Below are 22,029 nucleotides of genomic sequence, written 5' to 3' on the forward strand. Positions count from 1 at the left end.
TGTCGATGTTAAAAAAAAATGCTTTTTTTCAGGATTCTTTGATGAATGTAAAGTTCAAAGGAACAGCATTTATTTGAAATAGAAATTGTAACATTATAAATGTCTTTACTGTCACTTTTGATCTATATAATGTGTCCTTGCTAAATAAAAGTGCCATTTTTGTTTATGAAATCTTACTTATCCCAAACTTTTGAATGGTAGTGTATCATAAAAATATTAAGCAGCAAAAACCGTTTTCAACATTGATAATAGTAAGAAATATTTATTGAGCAGCAAATCTGCATGTTACAATGATTTCTGAAGACTGGATTACTGGATTCAGCTTCAATTCAGTAATAAACTACATAAAAAAATAAATAATTCTATATCAAATAAATGCAAATATTAAAAATAATGCACATATTATTGTCTGCATGTAACCATTAGCCATACATTGCATACAGTCAGTAATCTTATATAATTCTCTGTCTACTGTAATATGGAGTTCGGGGTAGCCATTATGCTTAAGCTTTAATGGAGCAGCTGGCTGTTATGAAAATGATCATAATATTGCATGTTTGCTCGGGGAATATATGTGAATCCATTTAATTCTCTTTAGTGTCTTTCCATGCCCTGATTGAATCTGATGCTGATGCCCTACCTTTCAGACTACTTGAGTTTAGAAAGCTTAATAAACACATGCAAACAGCCAAGAAGGAATATGCATTTATCCATGTATCAGTCCACAGAGACATAGAGAAATGGGTGTGTGTGCAGCTTTAATATCACAAACAACTCCCTGTGATGCTGAAAAATCAGCATGTTTTCCGGTTCGCTCCATTGTGCCGTGCAAAGTTGAATGGGAATGAATGGAGCCTTTGTGCTCCACACAACTTCTGTCTGTTTTTGTAATCAAGCCCAAGAAACTAAATTGTCCTTCACGCCTCCCTCTCAAGGTCTCCCTCTATTAGCAACCACTTTACAAATTAATAAATGAAAAACTTTTTATATTTAAAAATTCCTTAAATTTACAAAATTGTGATGAAACCGAAGTAGCGAGAGATCTTTTCTTCCATATTGTGACATGCATCCAAGTGTAATGGATACGAACACGAAGTAGTGTGGGAACTTGGGTTTTGTACATTGGTTGATTTTGAGATGTGGGTGTTTAAACATATGCAATAAGATCTATAACATGTATATAGAACATAGATAGGCTAACCACTGATGGTGCTGATAAGAGGCTTTACACAGTAACCAGCCTGTTTTGATGCACATAGGCAATGGTTCAAACCTAACCTAACAAACTTATCTCTCATGCACACTATATCCCTGCTGGAGAGAGAGAGAGAGACTATATAGGCCTACTCATATTAATTATTACACTGTTAAAACATTTTTTTTTTTTTAAAGTTGTAAATAAAACAAAGATTATTGGAGTATGTTTTGCAAGAAAATACTATTTCAGTCTTTCTACTAAATTTCATCTAATTCAAATGCTGCTTGCCAATTCTTTGTAATTATTTGTGGAATGTACCAACAATTTCTGAGTGAAAGTGAAAGTAAATCCCACATCTGTTTTTTCCAGTGTGTTAAGTCTAAATACAGGACAGATTGTACAGTGTCCGAGTTAGAGGTCATTTTTTAGTAAAAGAACTACTGTATGAGAGAGACCCTGCACCCACCCTGCATAATTCATGTACACAAAAACCCTTGTGTGAGGCATAGTCTTGTGCACAGTGAGCGCTCTGATGATGAAAAGATGGAGCGTTATGAGGGACAAACAGGGCCGTTTAGACTGCAACGACTTGTCGAAATGTAGCTGTGAATGTTTTCTTGAACAGTGAATGAAATTCTGGAGGTTTCCCAAGTCTCTGATGGCTTGTGATATACAGGGTGATCTGACTCAAGGTCTTGACCCCACTGAAACACAGGGGTCATATTTGAAAGCAATAATGAGTATGCAGAATGGCATACCTGATGTTCAGGTCCACGTGTTTCCACCCACTTCTCGTTTTCTTTATTTTGATCTTAAAGGAATAGTTCACATAAAAATGAAAATCTGCTGAAAATGTACTCACCCTCAGATCATCAAAGATGTTGAAGAGTTTGTTTCTTCATCAGATTTGGAGAAATGTAGCATTGCATCACTTGCTCACCAATGGATGCTCTGCAGTGAATGGGTGCCGTCAGAATGAGAGTCCAAACAGCTGATAAAAACATCACAATAATCCACAAGCAATCCACACCACTCCAGTCCATCAGTTAACATCTTGTGAAGTAAAAAGCTGCATGTTTATAAGAAACAAATCCATCATTAAGACAGCTAAAATACTAAAATACTTCCAGCTAAAATACAAGTCCTCTATCCATAATATCACTTTCTTCAGTCGTCTCGTCTGAATCAGGAGAGAAATATGAACCGATCAAACACCGTTTACAAGAGAAAACAGTCCAGAACAGTTCTATGTTCTAAACAAATATATGTGTGGATTTTGATGTGAGAGGACAACAGAGGATGCACTTTTTCACTGGAGGAAGCGTTATTATCGATTATAAACTTGTATTTTGGTTAGAAGTTAAAAACGTCTTGATGGATTTGTTTCTTACAAACATGCATCTTTTCTTTTCATAAGATGTTAACTGATTAACTGGGGTGGTGTGGATTATTGTGATGTTTTTATCAGCTGTTTGGACTCTCATTCTGACGGCACCCATTCACTGCAGAGGATCCATTGCTGAGCAAGTGATGCAATGCTACATTTCTCCAAATCTGATGAAGAAACAAGCTCATCTACATCTTGGATGGCCCTGATAGTGAGGACATTTTCAGCAAATTTTAATTTTTGAGTGAACTATTCCTTTAATCTGGCCTTTAATGTCATTTTTTGCCTATTCCTTTAATTTCATTTTAATTTCAGCAATACAAAATCTGCCAATAGTACTGTTGTATCTAGAGGAATAAATGTCAAATCTCACCCCAGGTACTTTTATTTATATTTGTAAGCATTACAGTTAATGTGAACACAGTGCATATAACAGAGTATATGAAGAAATAAGGTACAAATAAAGGCAATGTTCTCCAGTTCTGAAAGGCTAGCAGAATCACAGCCCTATGGACACAATGAGGACATACTGTACGTCTCATGGGAAGAACCAGATGTCTGCTCAGATTCCACCATTTAAGAGCAGATTGCAGAAACTGTGTCAGAGAGTGTAACATGAGAAGCTGTTGAAGTTAAAAACAAGACCTTAAGAGTGAGATATGGAGGTTGGCACAATGGTTATTAGTCATGATGACCTAATGTTTGGCCAGGCTGAGGGGATCTGATAAAATGCATTCCTATTTACTGACACACTAAAGAAAAACCCAAAATGTACCTGAAACCAAAACACCTTCAACATCCATTGAGAATTAAGGCCTGTTCACACCAAGACAAAAATTCGGAGCAAAAACATTTCAATTTAAATGAACATCCGTCACTGAGACAGAGGTGTTTGAATTTATTTTCCATTGCGCTGCGAAAAACACTGGTCAACCAATAAGATTTGTGCTTTTGGTCACATGCCCAAACAGCATGAAATTTTCAGTCTTTTCATAATCATGGACAACTATTTGTTTTCACATTTCCATATCAGAGTGTAATATTACATACTAGGTTGGTCTGAACTTTATTTTTATATATAATGTCCTAGACTTAAAACCACTTAAAAGGGATAATTCACCCAAAAACGAACGTTCTATCATCATTTACTCACTCTCATGTCATTCCAGATTTGTATGGCTTGCTTTCTTCTGTTGAACATGAAGATATTTTGAATCATTTTGGTAAGCACACAGTTTTGGTTCCCATTGACTTCCATTATATTTTTATCCATACAATGGAAGTCAATGGGAACCGAAACTGTTTGTTTATCAGCATTCTTCTTCTTTTGTGTTCCAGATTTGGAGCAACATGAGGGCGGGTGAATGATGACAGAATTGTCATTTTTGAGTGGACTTTCCCTTTAACATTGAATTATTATAAATAATTTAATATTGAATAATCAGACATAATTATATCTGACAACGTTTTCAACAATGTGCAATGCATACATACTGTAAATGTATCTAAAAAATGTGTTTTATGACCTTTTAAAACTTCTTAATCTTCTTTGCTATCTTCAAAATGTATATCACGTCTTCATGGATTAATGCCATATCTGTCTTGTTTTATAGTTGCTTGGGGTGGCTTTCCTTGGAATCGGATTATGGGCATGGAGTGAGAAGGTGAGAAAAAACAGGATCTAATGCATAATCCATACAATTCAGCTTTATTTGATACTTGAATATTTATTTGAATATGTAAATTCTAGGTACTATATGCATCCGTATAAATAAGGCACAAAGGTGTACCTTTTGAAAAGGTACCACCACCCCAGTGACAACTTTTGTACTTTTTTTCTGAGAGTGTAGGCATATTAATGTGATAATATGATAATGTATAATATGATATAATGATAATGTGATGATGTAATATTAGATGTTGCCTTGGCAACTTGCTGAAATAAAACGTTTTTTATATTTTATTTCAGTTAACGTTTGTTTTATTTCAAGTAATGTTTATAAAGTTTATTTCAAAATGTTTTTTTAATGATTTTAGTCACATAGGGAAGAAAATAGCAGCATTATATCACGTGTGCAGCTGTTTTCTCCAAATGTGGACACACACGCACGCACATTGTGCAGTTATTTATCCACAAACTCACTATGTAGATTGGACCACAAAAGTGCATTTTTGGACAGTGTCATATAAGACTGCAAATATATTTTTTTTAATTTTCACTCAGTACTTTGTCTGATCTTTTACACACAAGTATGTATAAACACACTTTGATATATGTGACCCCGGACCACAAAACCAGTCATAAGTGTCAATTTTTTTTTAATTAGAACGCTGAATAAATAAGCTTTCCATTTATGTATGGTTTGTTAGGATAGGACAATATTTGGCCGAGATAAAACTATTTTAAAATCTGGAATCTGAGGGTGCAAAAAAATCAAAATATTGAGAAAATCGCCTTTAAAGTTGTCCAGATGAAGTTCTTAGCAATGCATATTACTAATCAAAATGAAGTTTTGATATATTTACAGTAGGAAATTTACTAAATATCTTTATGGAACATGATCTTTACTTAATATCCTAATGATTTTTGGCATAAAAGAAAAATCTATAATTTTGACCCATACAATGTATTTTTGGCTATTGCTACAAATATACCCCAGCGACTTAAGACTGGTTTTGTGCTCCAGGGTCAAATATTGTGTGTCTGTGTATGCTTGATCAATTTCTGTGCCATATATGTGACTTTGAAACCACACTGTTTCGGTTTATAATTAAATATTTGCAAATATTTGTATCTCCGTAATTGCAAACAATCACATTTGAAACAAATTCTCAAGGTTCTGGGAAGCAGTTCAACTAATTAGAGCTCTGTGTGTTCCTCAGGGAGTTCTGTCTAACATCTCCTCCATCACGGATCTGGGTGGATTTGATCCAGTGTGGTTGTTTCTGGTGGTTGGGGGGGTGATGTTCATCCTGGGTTTCACTGGCTGTATCGGGGCCCTGAGGGAAAACACCTTACTGCTCAAATTTGTATGTTTTCATGTTTTAATTCTTATTAGGTGTAGGTGTAGCCTCCTACAAAACAGATTAGTTATAGGTGCTTTTTTTTAACACTTACATGCATGGGTGTTTCCGCAATAATTAATACATGCGGGATAAATATCTACCAGAAAGTGCATGCACAAATTGCTCAGATAGTGTAAAAAATATCAAAGCATTTTAGACACAGTTACACTCTCAGAAAAAAAGGTACAAAAGCTGTCACTAGGGCGGTACCTTTTCAAAAGGTACACTTTTGTACCTTTTAGCAGGGGCGTAATTTCCACTGGGGACAGGGGGGACATGTCCCCCCCACTTTTCAAAATTCCGTTTGTGTCCCCTCCACTTTCAAATTCGTCTGTTATGATTTTTTTAACCGCACACCGTCATCGCCACGAAGGAGCAGGACCGAGCAGGACACAGACGCCCGCGTCCAGGAACATAGTCTCGTGCACACTCTAAAAATAGCTCACTGAAAGTTCTAATGAGCAGGTATCGCGATTGCGGCACAGTCAGCGATGAAACGCCAGAAGCAGCAACAGATGACTTTAATGTCATCATGGATGAAAAGAAAGAAAGGAGATGTGAGTTGGTTGATTCAGTAAATTAGCTCAGGTCAGGATAATCATATTTTTTGCCTACATACACCTGTTGATGTTAGCCTAATGTTGATTGAGCTAACGTTAACATACACTGTTGCTAGGTAACTTCAGACTGTTGTTAGCTAAATATTTAATGTAGAACAGTGGTTCCCAAACTGGGGTACGTGAGGCGACAGAGGCAAGTAGATATAACTGCAGACTGGAGATCTCCAAAAGTGGGCAGAACCTCCAAAATGGGGCGGGGTCTCGTCGCGCAAAGACTTTCACCATTGGCTCTGGCTCCAGCCAATTGTTATTGACTTACATTTCAAAATAAAACGTTATAAATTAAACAGTTTCTAGTTCATCTAAAATAAAATATGCTATATAAGTAAATATTCTCTGTGAGAGCAGAGCCCAAAGCTTGTGGCCAGTGGTGTTCGGACTGGAGTTTGAACCTCTGCTTCATGATATAAACGCGAATCACCCACGAGCTCTCCCGCGAGCCAGCACAGCGCAGGGGAAATATTTTACTGTATCGCTTTGTTCTAAGCAGCGGGGGTGTCCCGGGCCTCGAAATTCGCAGGGTAGGAGGGGGGTAGTGATGCTGGGTGTAACTAAAAAGGTGCCATTGTCCGGTGAGGTCCGGTTGGGGAGTTACAGAACGATCTCATATCGCATAATCTTATTAACTGTTTATCTCCTGAACGGCATCTTTCTTTACCACGCTATTCAGCGCCAATCCCGCAGTGCAGTCAATTTCACTGGTTAAGGTTAGGGTCAGGTGTGGGGTAGGTTTAGGGGTTAGCATTTTTTGTAGCATAGTGTAGGAAATCAACACTTTAATTGACACAACCAATAAAATCTTTAGAATCAGCTGTGGGGCGGAGTTTGCACTGAAGTTGATTGGGGGAAAAAGTGCGCATGCGTGTCATGTGCCTGTCTGTCACTGGGAGGAAGCCACGCCCTATTTTGGAGCTCCCACCCCGTTTTGGAGTTCCCGCCCCCATTTGGAGATCTCCAGGCTGCAGTTATACCCTTCTCGACAGAGGGGGTACGTGAGCAAAGTGCTGAGTTTTGCGGTGTTACGTGAACGAATCTTTCGTGAAAGTCATTGATTCAATGATTCATTCATAAATACATTTACGGTACTGAATGAACGAATGACTCACGCATTAACAGACAGTGACTTACCGCCACTTACTGGCGCTTTTAGTATTTACTCTATTTAACTTTTTTTTTTTATTTAAAACATTATTAATATTGTATTTATAAAGATAAAAAATGCACTGGAAAGTCCATTTAGGGGGCAAATATTGTCCTTTAATGGAAAAGGTGCAGTCTAAGTGGAAGAGAGGGGGTAGGCAGAAGGATAAATGCCTCAGGGGGTACTCCACTCTGAAAAGTTTGGGAACCACTGATGTAGAACATTCTGTGTGTGTACCATGAAAATGAGTCCACTTTAAACTGCGCATTTTCTGTCAGCATTTTCCTACTATTCTTTTTGGCAGAATTTTTCATTATAATCAACTTAATTATTTCCTGGATTTTGTATCACCATAGTCCCTAAATGTATGTAAATGCAAGAAATGGGATTCAAATCGAAAACATTGCCCCCATTTTGTGTCCCCCCCACACCTTTTTTTTCTGAGAGTGTAGAATATATATTTGATATTTATTTTGTCACTTCTAAATGCAACTTCTTAATGCAAATGATTGTAAAAATCACTAACATACACTAATCTGAGGTCACTAGTGACATTTTTTTTTTATATTAAAGCAATTTGATTTTTTTTTTACCATTTTGTATGCATGTATTTATTATTTCATTTTTTGGGACTTAGATTGCTAAAACTAAACTAGTGTCAATGCATTTTAGTTACAATAATTTAACAAATAAATTTACAAAATTGACACTATTACAATCTGAGGTCACTAAGTGACATTTTTGTAATAAAGCAATTAAAAACTGTATGTTTATATTATTGTATTATGGTGTCAGTGCATTTTAGTAACAGTAATAAAAGTATATTTACCAAATTTGCACCATTACAATATGAGGACACTAGTGATTTTTTTCTTTCAACTTTGGCATTTTGTATATATGTTTGGTATTTTGTGCATATGAATGTATGTATCCATATATTTATTTATTTATTTTGACTCGGACTGTAAAAATAAAACTAGTGAGACGTTTATGTAAAAAAGCAATTATAACTTTTTCCAGTTTTGGCATATAATTTTTTTAATTCAGATTGCGAAAATTAAACTAGTTTCAATGCATTTTAGTAACGATAATAAAAAAATGCATTTACTAAATTTGCACTATTACAGTCTAATTGACATTTTTGTAATAAAGCAATTACTTTTTTTATTATTATTTTGGCATTTTATTGCATTATTCACAACAGAAAATAAATACTACAGTGGATGAGGTAGAGAGGTCAAATGAGTGTTAATGACTGTAGTAAAGTGTATTTGTCTCTCTCCTCTCCCAGTTCTCTGTGTTTCTGGGGATAATCTTCTTCCTGGAGCTGACCGCCGGTATCCTGGCCTTTGTCTTTAAAGACTGGATTAAAGATCAGCTCAACTTTTTCATCAACAACAACATACGAGCCTACAGAGATGACATAGACTTGCAGAACCTCATCGACTTCACTCAGGAATATGTAAGACTCCAGGTCTCCAGTATAAAGGCAGAGAAAATACATTAGAAAGTGAAAATGAGGAAAGGTGTAAACAAGATGAAAGAGAAATAAAAATGTGTGCACAGGAGAAAAAAAAGCTAACTATTAGTTTATCTGCGCCACATATCATTACAGAAGCAGTTCCCATAGCAACAGCATGACTTGAAGACTCCTTATTCACTGTCAGCACACACTCAGATCACTTACTGAGATCCCTGTTGGTTCACGTTTCTTCATTTCTTTGAATAGTAAGATGTCAAACTGCTCTGAATTTAGTTTATTTCGAGGCTAAAATGTGTTGACATTTAGAAGGTTACTGGGCCATTCTCAGGAAATAGTGCCATTTGGGAAAGTTGTTGTTTTTTATCTGAAAAGTATTTCATTTGAAAATGTCACTATTGCATTTTAGAAATCGAAGTATTAAGTCCAAAACCACCATAGACATTGGGAGAACACTACAAGACGACCCCCAATAGTCAGATTAGTGGTCATCAAATATATCTAGAGACACTTTATAGATGCATATTGTGCTTTATTATTCTAATTGAATGTATTGATTACATTTAAGTGAATTTATAAAACGGATAGTTCCGGTCCTTGATTCTGATTGGCTGAGCCACGTTCGAAGCTGTTGTAAATTACTCTACAAACACACACCTTTGTTTACGTTTGTGTGTTACTCGGCAACCACTTTGTTGCAACCACAACTGATTCTGAGGAACTACATTGTTTGGCGGAAGAATAACGTTTTTATTAATATCATTACACTATATTTGCTCTGTCTTATTTTGTGAAACCATACTGCGTATATGGAATTACCATTTTATAAAAGCAATAAGCCCCGTGAAGCCGTGGTTTACAGTGAATTTATAACAGCTAACTCCGCTTCTCGTCGTACCTAACAACGCCCCTTAGCTGTTATAAATTCACTGTAAACCATGGCTTCAGGGGGCTTATTGCTTTATTAAAATGCTGTTACCAATTAATTGAAATCAGTATCAACAAAATCCATCTTTGCACTGGGGAGGTGGCACAGAAGCTGCATCTGAAGTGGCATTGAATTTATACAGACGGTTTAATGCAGCTCCGAGTTGGCATAAATGCATTTGCACTGCAATTATATTCGCATAATGCTATGCGATTAATGTTTTATATATAATATTTTGAATACAGAAATTTGAAATGTAAAAAAAAAAAAAAAGATACTTTTAAATATGAAATTAAAACCAGTAGGTGGCAGCAAGTCTTTATGTGAGTGAGTCATTGAATAATTAATTCTGATTCATTCAGGAATGAAGCAAGTGACTGTCTTTATGAGTGAGTCATTGAATCGTTCATTAGACTGATTCGTTCAGAAACACAGATTCATCTTTCAGAAATGGCTGCTGTGTTCTACTGCAGAATTGCAACTTGGAATTAATTTTGTTGGTGAAATAGAGCAAAAACAGACAATATTGTCAATACTATTACTAAACTCACTTAATATTAACTTCTTAATGTGTGATATTGCTTTAAATTTTCATATGTTGTAAATATAAAAAAACAAGAACTCATAAGCGGCAGTTTTTGCCCTCATATATTGAATTTCATTCATTTTGATGGCATTTTGCCCCAAGTTCCAATTAATTTCTGACAGAGCTGGTTACAGTGTTGCGAAGTACCTATAATTATTTATCATAACTATGTCTAAAAAAATATTAATAAGTAATGTCAATTAGATTTGGCATGCCTTTTAATAACATATATTATAATTGAAAACATTCATATTTACATTTGAAATGTTTTGGATTTGAATGTTGCAAGGTTAAAAGTGCAAACATATCATTGCTCATTATTTTAGTCAATATTCTTGTGGTTTTTCACATACAATTTTTTTACTGTTCAAACGCATTTCTTGTGGAAAAAAGGTATGATGTCACTCACTTACATTAGGATTCAAACATAGAATTCATATTCTACATTTTCATATTTTATTCTTTTTTTTTTTCATTTATTCAACATATTCTATATTTCTAATCAATATAAATTAACACATTAAAATGTAAGTTAACACTTTATTTTAAGGACCAATTCTCACTATTAACTAGTTGCTTATTAGCATTTTATTAGCTGTTTATTAGTACTTATAAAGCACATATTAATGCCTTATTCTGCATAATCATATTTTAGATCCCTAAATCCACCCCATTCCTAAAGTTAAGTTTAACTTACTAACTTAGTAACTACCTTACAAACTTAATAAGCAGCAAATTAGGAGTTTGTTCAGGGACAACTCTTAGTTTACTGTTGATGATATGAGCAGAAGTTCACACTTTGCACACAGAAGACATTGTTTCCTGAGCAAAACCCTACTACAGTCCCACACTGCACTGCAGCTGTGTGTGTTTTCCAGCTTTATGCTCTGTACTGCAGATCTCTTTCCAGCAGATGCCTTTCCTCAGGACAGATTTAATTAGATATCAGAGTCAGGCAGATGCTGTCATGTTATTTCCTTTCTGACCTTGCATGATAAAAAAGGCACAGCAAAGCACTGCATGTCAACATCAGATATTAGTATAATGGGAGAACATGGGGGATCGTGGCTTGCTTTCTTTCAGGAGCGGCTGCCTTATGCCACATCTGTGACGTTGATGTATATTAAACAGATAGTCTAATGCACTCAATGCTTTCTCTGTACTTCCTATTAGAGATGTGTCTCTAGGTGAAAGTGCATTCCAAAACTCAAGAAATGTAATTGCATGCACATTATTTTTGTTTCTTCAGTGGGAATGCTGTGGGGCGTTTGGAGCAGATGACTGGAACCTCAACATCTACTTCAACTGCACAGACAGCAACCCCAGCCGAGAAAAATGTGGCGTGCCCTTCTCCTGTTGCACCAAAGACCCAGCGGTAAGAGATGAATTTGTATGGCAACAGACTGAAAGTGTATAGAAACTCTTGTGTGATGTTTCAAGGGATAGTTCACACAAAAATGTACATTTGCTGAAAATGTACTTATCCTCAGGCAATCCAAGATGAGTTTGTTTCTTCATCAGATTTGGAGAAATGTAGCATTACATCACTTGCTCACTAGTGGATGCTCTGCAGTGAATGGGTGCCGTCAGAACGAGAGTCCAAACAGCTGATTAAAAACATCACAATAATCTACACCACACCAAGAAACAAATCCACCATTAAGATGTTTTTAACTTCAAACCGTTGCTTCCAGCTAAAATACCTTGATCTAAAATATAGCTTTTTCCAATGAAAAAGTTGTCTCGCCTGAATCAGGAGAGAAATATGCACAGTGGTAAACAAATATGTGGGTAGACTTTGAAGTGAGAGGACAACAGGGGATGGATGGACATCAAAAAAATGTTTGGTTTTTTTTCTTCCTGCAAACAGTTTTTCACTTCACAAGGTGTTAATTGATGGACAGGTGTTTAGAAGTGCTTTAGACTGTTTTGGCTTGTAAACTTGATCTGTGCATATTTCCCTCCTGATTCAGAAGAGGTGACTTTTTCACTGGAGAAAGCAATATTATGGATAGAGGACTCCAGAGTATTTAAGCTGAAAGCAACGGTTTTAATATAAAAAACATCTTAATGATGTGTTTGTTTCTTACAAACACGCAGCTTTTCTCTTCACAAGATGTTAATTGATGGACTGGAGTGGTGTGGATTACTTGTGGATTATTGTGATGTTTTCATCAGCTGTTTGGACTCTCATTCTGATGGCACCCATTCACTGCAGAGCATCCACTGGTGAGCAAAGTGAGTAAATTTTCATTTTTGGGTGAACTTATTCTTTTAACTAATTACATTTTTATTTGAATGTGATGCAACTGAGGCTTTGTTTGAAAATTTCGCCACAGAGATACAGTACTCGTCATCTTGCTCCGCAAATGTTTAATCCTTTCTTTCCTAAGCACAATTTGTATGCCACTGTCTTCATGGATTAAGAGAGACTAAAAGCATGAGGGGGGAAAGTGCAAACAATACATGACAAAGAGTGAAACAAAAGGGGACTATTAAACAGGATTTGGTCTACCGTGAACAGAGTAAAAATAACATTTCACAGACAATAAACAAGCACCGGAAGCACAACATCTACAGCAAAGAGGACTGAAATAATAGCCTATTATGAGCTATTAACTCATAACAAATAAACATCAGACATTAAAGGGGTCATATGATGCTGCTAAAAAGAACAGTATTTTGTGTATTTGGTGTAATGAAATGTGTTTATGCGGTTTAAGGTTAAAAAAAGCGTTTTAGGTAGATAAGGTTGACTCTTAACTTTAATAAAGAATATCTCTTTGGATTTGAGACTTTAGTCTTTGCAACTTTACAGATCTTCTTTATGCACCAAGAGCTTGTAACACTCTAAAGAGAAAGGAAAAATTGAAATCGCATCATATGACCCCTTTAAATTATTCTATTATGAGCTCTTCTGTGAATGCAGCAATTCATCATTTCAGTGTGAGGGAAAATGCATTTTCATTCACTAAGTTAGAATTAGAAAAGCAAAACTAAATAGAGTCATTTAAGTTCATAACCGTTTAAATACTTTAAGGAGTAAATAAAGAGTTTATTCATTTCTGGAATGTTCGAATGGAATGTATTAAAACAACATGGACAAAAGAAAAGAGCAACAAGATTTTCAGAACTGAATTGCAGACTTGTTCCTCAAAGAGGAACAACAAGTATTTATAAGTCATGAAGATTCAAAGTATGACAGGCACATGCTGTTACTAGTTTGTAAGGAGGAAGACTTGGAGGAAAAATAACGAACTAACTCCCTCAGTTTGCTATTTCCAGTCTTCCCCACACTGGAATTCTTCTGACTGTCAACATACTTCCTTCAAGTTGAAATGTTACCATTGTCTTCCATTAATTACACATCAGTGACATTGAATGTTTTGCAGGAGGATGTTATCAACACACAGTGTGGATATGATGTTCGGGCAAAATCGGTGAGTCTTGCTCTCAGTCTTATGACTTTTCACACTCCCTCCATCAGTTTGATGCTAAATGAAAGCAGTGTTTCCCCACTTCACCTCTGATTGCTTCTGAGAGCCAATATATCAACCGCACAACTCTCAAAGTAAAGGCCGCTTTGGCTCACCTATAAAAGAAAGATGCTGCTATTCATTTCATACACGATGGTAAAGAAACTCAAAGTACTGTACCTAGTACAGTATGCACGCATATAAAAGTTTGCATAGTTTTTTAATAATTCTTTATATAATTTATGAACTTTAATAAATAAATAAGTTCTAATTTAATAAGTTAATTTCAAAATGAACTAATAAGAATGAATGGAAAATTAATAGAGCAGGACGGTTATGCTGCTAGATATTTGTATAAAGTAAGTCATGCTAGAAAGTAAAAATAATAATAAAAAATAAAAAAAACACTTTTTGAATTGAAATTGATCTCACACAAGACAAATATTATGACAGTAGAAATGTTGCAGAAGACAAAGTATGGCATGTTGTACGACAGAATTTTTTTTCACATTAACTTGCAATATTCCATCAAAATTCACATCCGAAAATGAATTTTTCTTATTTATTCTTAAGAGCTCATTCAACCTCAGTGAGCATCTTGCATCATATAAGCATCTCGTTTAACATTAACACTGAGATATTTGTACATTTATTATAGACAGGACCAGTCAAATGTTTGGACACATTATTCTCATTATATACTCATTATTAATAATATTTTCTATTATTTTCTATTTTCTAAATTATAATGAAATTAAACAAACAGGAGTATTGGCATTACACAGAAATCCGTGTATCATTCGATCATTCGTTTTTTGATTTAATATTGAAAGTAGACAAATTAGAAAACGGCTCCTTTTTCGTTTTTTTGTTTTTTTCCAAAAAATGAGAATTCAGCTTAAATGTACGTTTTTCGTTCATGGGTGGAAAAATGAATAAACAGCTTGAATATTCGATTTCTACATGTGATGTAGAAATCAAATATTCAAGCTGTTTATTCATTTTTCCACCCATGAACGAAAAACGAAAATTTAAGCTGAATTCTCGTTTCTCGTTTTTTGGAAAAAAACGAAAAAACGAAAAAGGAGCCGTTTTCTCATTTTTCTACTTTCAGTATTAAATAAAAAAACGAATGATCAAATGATACACGGATTCATAGAGAAGCTTCTTCATCCTGAGATGCTTTATAAACGGTATTCTCAATGTGTTTTTTCTTCATTGTCAGGTCCAATTTAAAAATATACATTAAAAATTTTTCTAAATTCTAAAATGTCATTCTAAATTTTCTAATTATCTAAAAAAAATTGAATAAAATATTTTTATTATATATATACACACACACACTGAAAAAATGTTATAGAAACAGTTTTCACTCAGAAATTGTTAGTGCATTTCATAATGAATTACAAAGAAATGGCTAGTAACACAATGAATTAAATGTGAAATAAAGTATTTACATTTATTTATGTTTATACATGTATTTATTTATATTTACCTTTAAAATGTACTCCAATAATTTTTACAATTATTTGCTGAAGTGGGATTATTTACAATTTCGAAAAAAAAAAAAAATTTACAGTGATATATATAAAATGTAAACAATACAGAAGCATAATCCTTTAGATAGAAGGTCTGTAAGATGACATGAGAAATAAATATAGGTGTGTTCAAATTTTAGACGTACTGTGCATGTGTAGAAAGAGGACAAAGCATTGATCCTGATCTCATGTGTTCATCATTAGGACGCAGAGCAGAAGACATACATTCATGTCAAAGGCTGTGTGCCGCAGTTTGAGAAATGGCTACAGGACAACCTGACGGTAGTGGCTGGGATCTTCATCGGCGTCGCTCTGCTGCAGGTGAGAACGCCTTCATCTGCATTCGCTGATTGCATCTTCTGTTTCTACTTCATGTTTCTCTCTCTTTTTCCACAGATATTTGGAATATGCCTTGCACAAAATTTAATCAGCGATATTGAAGCTGTGAGAGCCAGCTGGTAAGAACACACACCTGCAAACTCACGACACGTTGTCTCTGTTCCTGCTCTACTTTTGCAAACTGCCACGGCAAGCAGCTTTTCTCTTTCACCCTAGTGCTTTGATGCCTGTGCATCTTCTACTTTATTCATAATGCACATTAATGGCTCACTGCTTTAAAACTGTTAATGAATCAGTGTGTTTCTGGAGTTTTATAAACAACCTTTCTGAGTTTGCCGTTTTTGCTTCGAGAAGTGCCACCATGTGTACAAAACAAGAATCAGACAAAGATGATGTTTGATCGAAACTCTCTCAGCTGTCAATGTGTTGACAGATCACTTGAACAGAAAAATACTGTTAAAATATATAATATTAAGATGAATTACAGTACTGACCTGCATCATATTTGCTGAATGAAATCCAATACTTGTTTCTTACTAATTTGGGGTGCTGATTTAAAAAAAAAAAAGTGTGTTTTGCTCTAGCATGAAACTTTCTTACAAAATATGTGCATTTTGTGCTTTCGACGTCCATTTGTTCATTAGCAGAAGAAACGCCACAAAAACAATATATATATATATATAATTCTGATGAATGATTGAGTATTTGAAATTAAATGAGAATTTAACATTAAATGTCAGTGAAGTCAGCAAAGAGTTAAGAGTATTTGAAAATGGTATTTTAAAACTGAAACTTTTGACATTTGTCTTTTGTTATCTTGATAAATGCATTAAAGGAATAGTTCACCCAAAAAATGCAAATTTGCTGAAAATGTCCTCACTATCAGGCCATCCAAGATGTAGATGAGTTTGTTTCCTCATCAGAACAGATTTGGAGAAATGTAGCATTACATTACTTGCTCACCAGTGGATGCTCTGCAGTGAATGGGTGCCATCAGAATGAGAGTCCAAACAGCTGATAAAAACATCACAATAATCCACAAGTGATCCACACCACTCCAGTCCATCAATTAATGTCTTGTGAAGTGAAAAGCTGTGTGTTTATAAGAAACAAATCCATCATTAAGAAGTTATTTGCTTCATACAAGTCTTATATCCATAATATTGCTTTCTCCAGTGAAAAATTAATCTTGTCTGAATCAGGAGAGAAATATGCACAGATCAAGCACAGTGTACAATTGAAAACAGTCGAAAACATTTCTAAAACAGTATGTGGGTGGATTTTGACGTGAGAGGACAACAGGGGATGGACTTTTTCACTGGAGGAAGCGTTATTATGGATCATGGACTCATATTTTGGCCAGAAGCGATGGTTTTAAGTTTAAACGTCTTAATGATGGATTTGTTTCTTACAAACACACAGCTTTTCGCTCCACAAGATTAATTTAATTGATGGACTGGAGTGGTGTGGATTACTTGTGGATTATTGTGACGTTTTGTTTTTTGAGGGTTCAAGATTAATTCACCTTAAGAAGGAATAAGAAGAGTAATTATTACAGAAATAACATACTTTAAAATAATATGCAAAAGTGCAAACTGAAAGGGTTAGTTCACCCAAAAATGAAAATTCTGTCATTAATTACTCACCCCCGTGTTGTTCCAAACCCGTAAGACCTCCGTTCATCTTCGGAACATCGTAATGACGTCATCACGCCGGCTCTGGGTCAGCGCCGCCACACGCTCGCGTCATGGTACTGTCGTGAACGCGCATCCACAAGTGACGCAGTAGAAACGAAAATGTGGAATAAAGTCGTTATTTTTGTTTTCTCTGCGCAAAAAAGTATCCTCGTAGCTTCGTAACTTTACACACTGACGTCACACGGACTACTTTGTGGATCATCTTGGTACTTTTCTGGACCTTGAACGTGGTAGTTACCTTGCTGTCTATGGGAGGGTCAGAGAGCCTAATTTAATTGATGGACTGGAGTGGTGTGGATTACTTGTGGATTATTGTGACGTTTTGATCAGTTGTTTGGACTCTCATTCTGACGGCACCCATTCACTATTCCTTTAGGTGATACACATATAACTTAAAATATATGTGGTTTTGTGAAAAAAAAAATGTTGGTGATGGAAATTTTATTGATATTTTTGAACTCTGCATTATCAAATTACTAATATTAGGCTTTTTTTTTGCAAATCAGCAGAATTTTTTTTTCAGGATGCATGGCTGTGTAATCATCATGTATTAGTGCTTTAGAGTTATTATCTCTGGGCTAATATGAATGTGATTTTACTCCTATTTGAACTCACACACACTCCACTCACACACACTCCACTCACTTTCCTCCGTGCTCTCTGTCACATCCACGCCAACTCACCTCACAACTTCACTTCTCCTCCCCCATGCCTTCATCAGGGTGCCGCCCCTCTCTTACGTCGCCCGCCGCCCCCCGTCCCACTACAGCAAGAAAGCCTCGGTGTACTACTGAGGGAGGTTGGCCTGGTGGGTGTGAAACATGCCTGCTTGTGTTGTGTGTGCTCCCTGTGTTCTCCTAGAATCTAGATCATCAGCGCTCTGCTCTTCCTCCACTGAGGGCTAGTCAGTGTTCTCTCAGTGTTCGTCCTCCTGCCATGACCATAATCATTCATCACTGAGATCAAACCAGTTACACTTTCACATGGTTAACCATCTTTACATCACACCTGGATGAGATTCTCTGATTTATTTATTTATTTAAAAAAAGTCTTACGGGTTTCGAACAGCACAAGGGTGAGTAATTAATGACAGAATTTTCATTTTTGGATGAACTAACCCTTGAATGTGATGTTTTCAGACACTTCATTGCATGTTAATTGCAATTAAATGAAAATGTATTATAGTTTAAATGCAATTAGCTGAACTTAGCTGCAACATCTTTTTATGTAAATTAATAATTACTTTCAATTACTGAATAATTAATTTGAAATATGGTTAAAGTTTATTATGTCAAATAAAGAAAAACAAAGAAACAGTAAGTTCATAAATATAAATATTTAAGATTCTGCATTATTTTTAGTATACTAATCATATATATATATGACATCAAATACTAAAGTTTTTGTAACTTTTTAAATTCTGCTTTTTGCTTAAATTGTTATACTGATAATATAATATTTGTAATGAAATATTTTGTATTAAATTATGTGCAAATTCAATAACTACTTCCCTTCTTGGAGCCAGTGTTGTTTGAGTATATCATTCAGATACTATTATAGTTTTTATTAGTATTTTTAATTATATATATATTTTTTATATTTACCGTTTTCATTTTCATTTTAGCTAAAGTTTTAGTAATTTAGTTGTGTTTTTGCCATTTGTATTATTAATTTTTATTTCAGTTTTTATTTTAGTACAACTTAAACTAAATAAAAATGAGAAATGTTGTCTTGGCAACTAAATGAAAAAACTTTTTTGTATTTTAATTTTATTTCAGTTAACATTTATTTTATTTCAACTAAAAAATATATATTGTTTTAGTTAAGTGTTATCACCCTGTTTGGAGCCTACTGTATATTACAAACAAACACAAACAAACAAATAAATAAGTAAAAAATTATAATAATATTTAATTAATATGGTTTACTTATCTTCAATTCTGTCCTCCAACAAATATGTTCTGTGAAATATAAAATATACTACATTATATATTCTACAAAGTATATTCTCATATATTTTTAAAGTGAATAATTTAATAAGTATTGCATGGCCTTATTGTAAGACCCTTTCATACAGTCTCATTATAAAACACATCCTCACAATTCCAGTCTCACAGAGATCTACAGCAGGAAGAGAGCAACAAATGTGAATGTGTCGCACTCCATGATCATTGTCATCTTAACCCCGCGCGTTTGCTCCTCAGATTCTCTCTCCCACTTCTAGTCCCGGACTGTGCTCGGCATCAAGCCTCATCCCTCATTATAACCCTTATCTGCCAGCTGGCCTTGCTGCAACCCTACCATCCATCCCACATCATGCATGTTCTCTCTAGCTGAAAATCAGTCAGTCAGACTGTAGATTGCAGTTCTGATTTCTCTAATGCAAGGCCCCATTTATCAAGTTGGCACAAAAAAATAAAAGCTCTACTGTGGTTTTATTGGAAAAGTCAGTGGAGTAATGCCAACTCTTAATGAGGCCTTGCACAATTGGCTCTAGACTTCTGTTTATGACCCATGTCTTCTTTTTATATCTTTGTCTTATGCAGTTTGTTCACATGAAGTGGCAGCTAGTCGTTCAGACACTCACAGGTAATGTATACATGTATACACTTCCAGAACACACAATCCTTTAAGTCAGCATGAAATGAATTTGAATATTACGAAAGTAAATATTCTGATATAATATTGATTTCACACTGACTTTAATACTCTTAAAGGAACAGTTCACCCAGAATTGAACATTTACTCACCCTCAGACCATCCAAGGTGGAGAAATGTAGCATTCCATCACTTGCTCACCAATGGATGCTCTGCAGTGAATGGGTGCCGTCAGAATGAGAGTCCAAACAGCTGATAAAAACATCACAATAATCCACACCACTCCAGTCCGTCAAATAATGTCTTGTGAAGTGAAAAGCTGCGTATTTGTAAGAAACAAATCCATAAATGCATTTTTATCTTCAAACTGTTGCTTCCAGCTAAAATATAAGTCCTTTGTCCATAATACAGCTTTGTCCAGTGAAAAAGTCATCTTGTCTGAATCAGGAGAGAAATATGCACAGATCAAGCACCGTTTACAAGCCAAAACAGCTCTTAAGATATACGTGGGTGGATTTTGGACAACAGGAGATGGACTTTTTCACTGGAGGAAGCGTTATTATGGAATATGGACTTCTATTTTGGCCAGTTAAAACACCTTTATGGATTTGTTTCTTTCAAACACACAGCTTTTCACTTCACAAGACGTTAGATGGACTGGAGTGGTGTGGATTATTGTGATGTTTTCATCAGCTGTTTGGACTCTCATTCTGACGGCACCCATTCACTGCAGAGGATCCACTGGTGAGCAAGTGCTGTAATGCTACATTTCTCCAAATGTGTTTCGATGAAGAAACAAACTCATCTACATCTTGGATGGTCTGAGGATGAGTACATTTTAAATTTTGGGTGAACTATTCCTTTAATACCAACCTAACTAGAAAGATTTGATTTGTCCATACTGTGTTTCTTTCTCTTTGTAAACAGGCCTATGCCAGCACGATGAAGGTAGCAAATGATGAACACAAGATGCCAAGTGCACTGGATTGTGTGTGTGTGTGCGTGTGCACAGTAACCTTTTACCATCTATAAATAGTGCTACTTTTTCTAGAGTGTTTTATGTGTCAAAACACATGTGTAATGTGAAAAAATGTTTGTGTCCACAGAGGTTGCATTAACCAAAAAATGTCCACCATTTGCTGGACTGCAAAAGCATTACAAAAAGCATCATTCAAAACGCTTTCCGTCACTTTGACAAAAAAATAAATAATAGGCAAACGCATATCTGAAATGTTTTCATGTCAAATGAATCAGGTGTGTCTCAATCGGCTCACTAGTCAGGACACTGTCCAGGGCACTGAACGTTTGCTCACTAAAAATTCCCACAATGCACTACATACTATGTACTAATGTTAAATATCACATAAACATTTTAATAACAACAAATGAGATTATTTTGACAAAATGATTTTATTAAGCTACACTCTAAATTAAACTTTAATGCATTAGTAACTAACATGATAATATCCTTACAAAGTGACAAATGAATGTGATTAGCTACTTCAGGTGTCAGTAATGCAGTAATGCAACACATATGTTCTTCCACTCTGAGAACTGATAAATAGAATCTACCGGTTTCATCGGACTAAATTATTGGTCAAAAGACACCATGATAATAACAACAGGCCATATGTATTAGCTGGTTACTTCTTAAAGGGACAGTTCACCCAAAAATGAAATTCCTGTCATCGTTTACTCACCCTGTCGTGAGTAAACCTCTATGAATTTCTTTCTTCTGTTGAACACAAAAGAAGATATTTTGAAGAATGGTGTTAAATAAACAGTTGACGGTAGCCACTGACTACATAGTATTTTTTTTTCCAGTGGCAATCTCTTTAAGGAAACTTAGCTTTGCTTAAGTTATCCATATTTTAGAAAAATCATGTTAAAATGTGATCCATCAGGCTTTATTATTCAACTCTTAGTCATCATTTTATTGCATTGCATTATATGTTTTGCTTCCACAATAAAAACT

At 35.1% G+C, this 22,029-nt stretch overlaps 1 protein-coding gene across 4 annotated transcripts in view; it reads left to right on the forward strand.

Annotated features, from left to right (window-relative positions):
* The window catches only part of LOC107659128 (tetraspanin-5-like), a 26,276-nt gene extending 4,519 nt beyond the window's left edge, over positions 1-21,757 (forward strand). The window contains exons 2-11 of one of the 4 annotated variants that reach the window (XR_001630880.1): positions 4,199-4,249; positions 5,469-5,615; positions 8,704-8,874; positions 11,656-11,781; positions 13,799-13,846; positions 15,625-15,741; positions 15,817-15,878; positions 18,178-18,264; positions 20,003-20,045; positions 20,982-21,757. Coding sequence is in view for 3 of the 4 variants with exons in the window: in XM_016447958.1 (XP_016303444.1) it covers positions 4,199-4,249; positions 5,469-5,615; positions 8,704-8,874; positions 11,656-11,781; positions 13,799-13,846; positions 15,625-15,741; positions 15,817-15,878; positions 18,178-18,250 (795 nt within the window). In the remaining variant the exon portion in view is untranslated. The other 3 variants (XM_016447959.1, XM_016447960.1, XM_016447958.1) reach the window with 3 other exon arrangements.
* The last annotated feature ends 272 nt before the right edge of the window (positions 21,758-22,029 follow it).

Source organism: Sinocyclocheilus anshuiensis, unplaced genomic scaffold, assembly GCF_001515605.1.
Source record: "Sinocyclocheilus anshuiensis isolate Anshui unplaced genomic scaffold, SAMN03320099.WGS_v1.1 scaffold87, whole genome shotgun sequence".
Taxonomy (NCBI): domain Eukaryota; kingdom Metazoa; phylum Chordata; class Actinopteri; order Cypriniformes; family Cyprinidae; genus Sinocyclocheilus; species Sinocyclocheilus anshuiensis.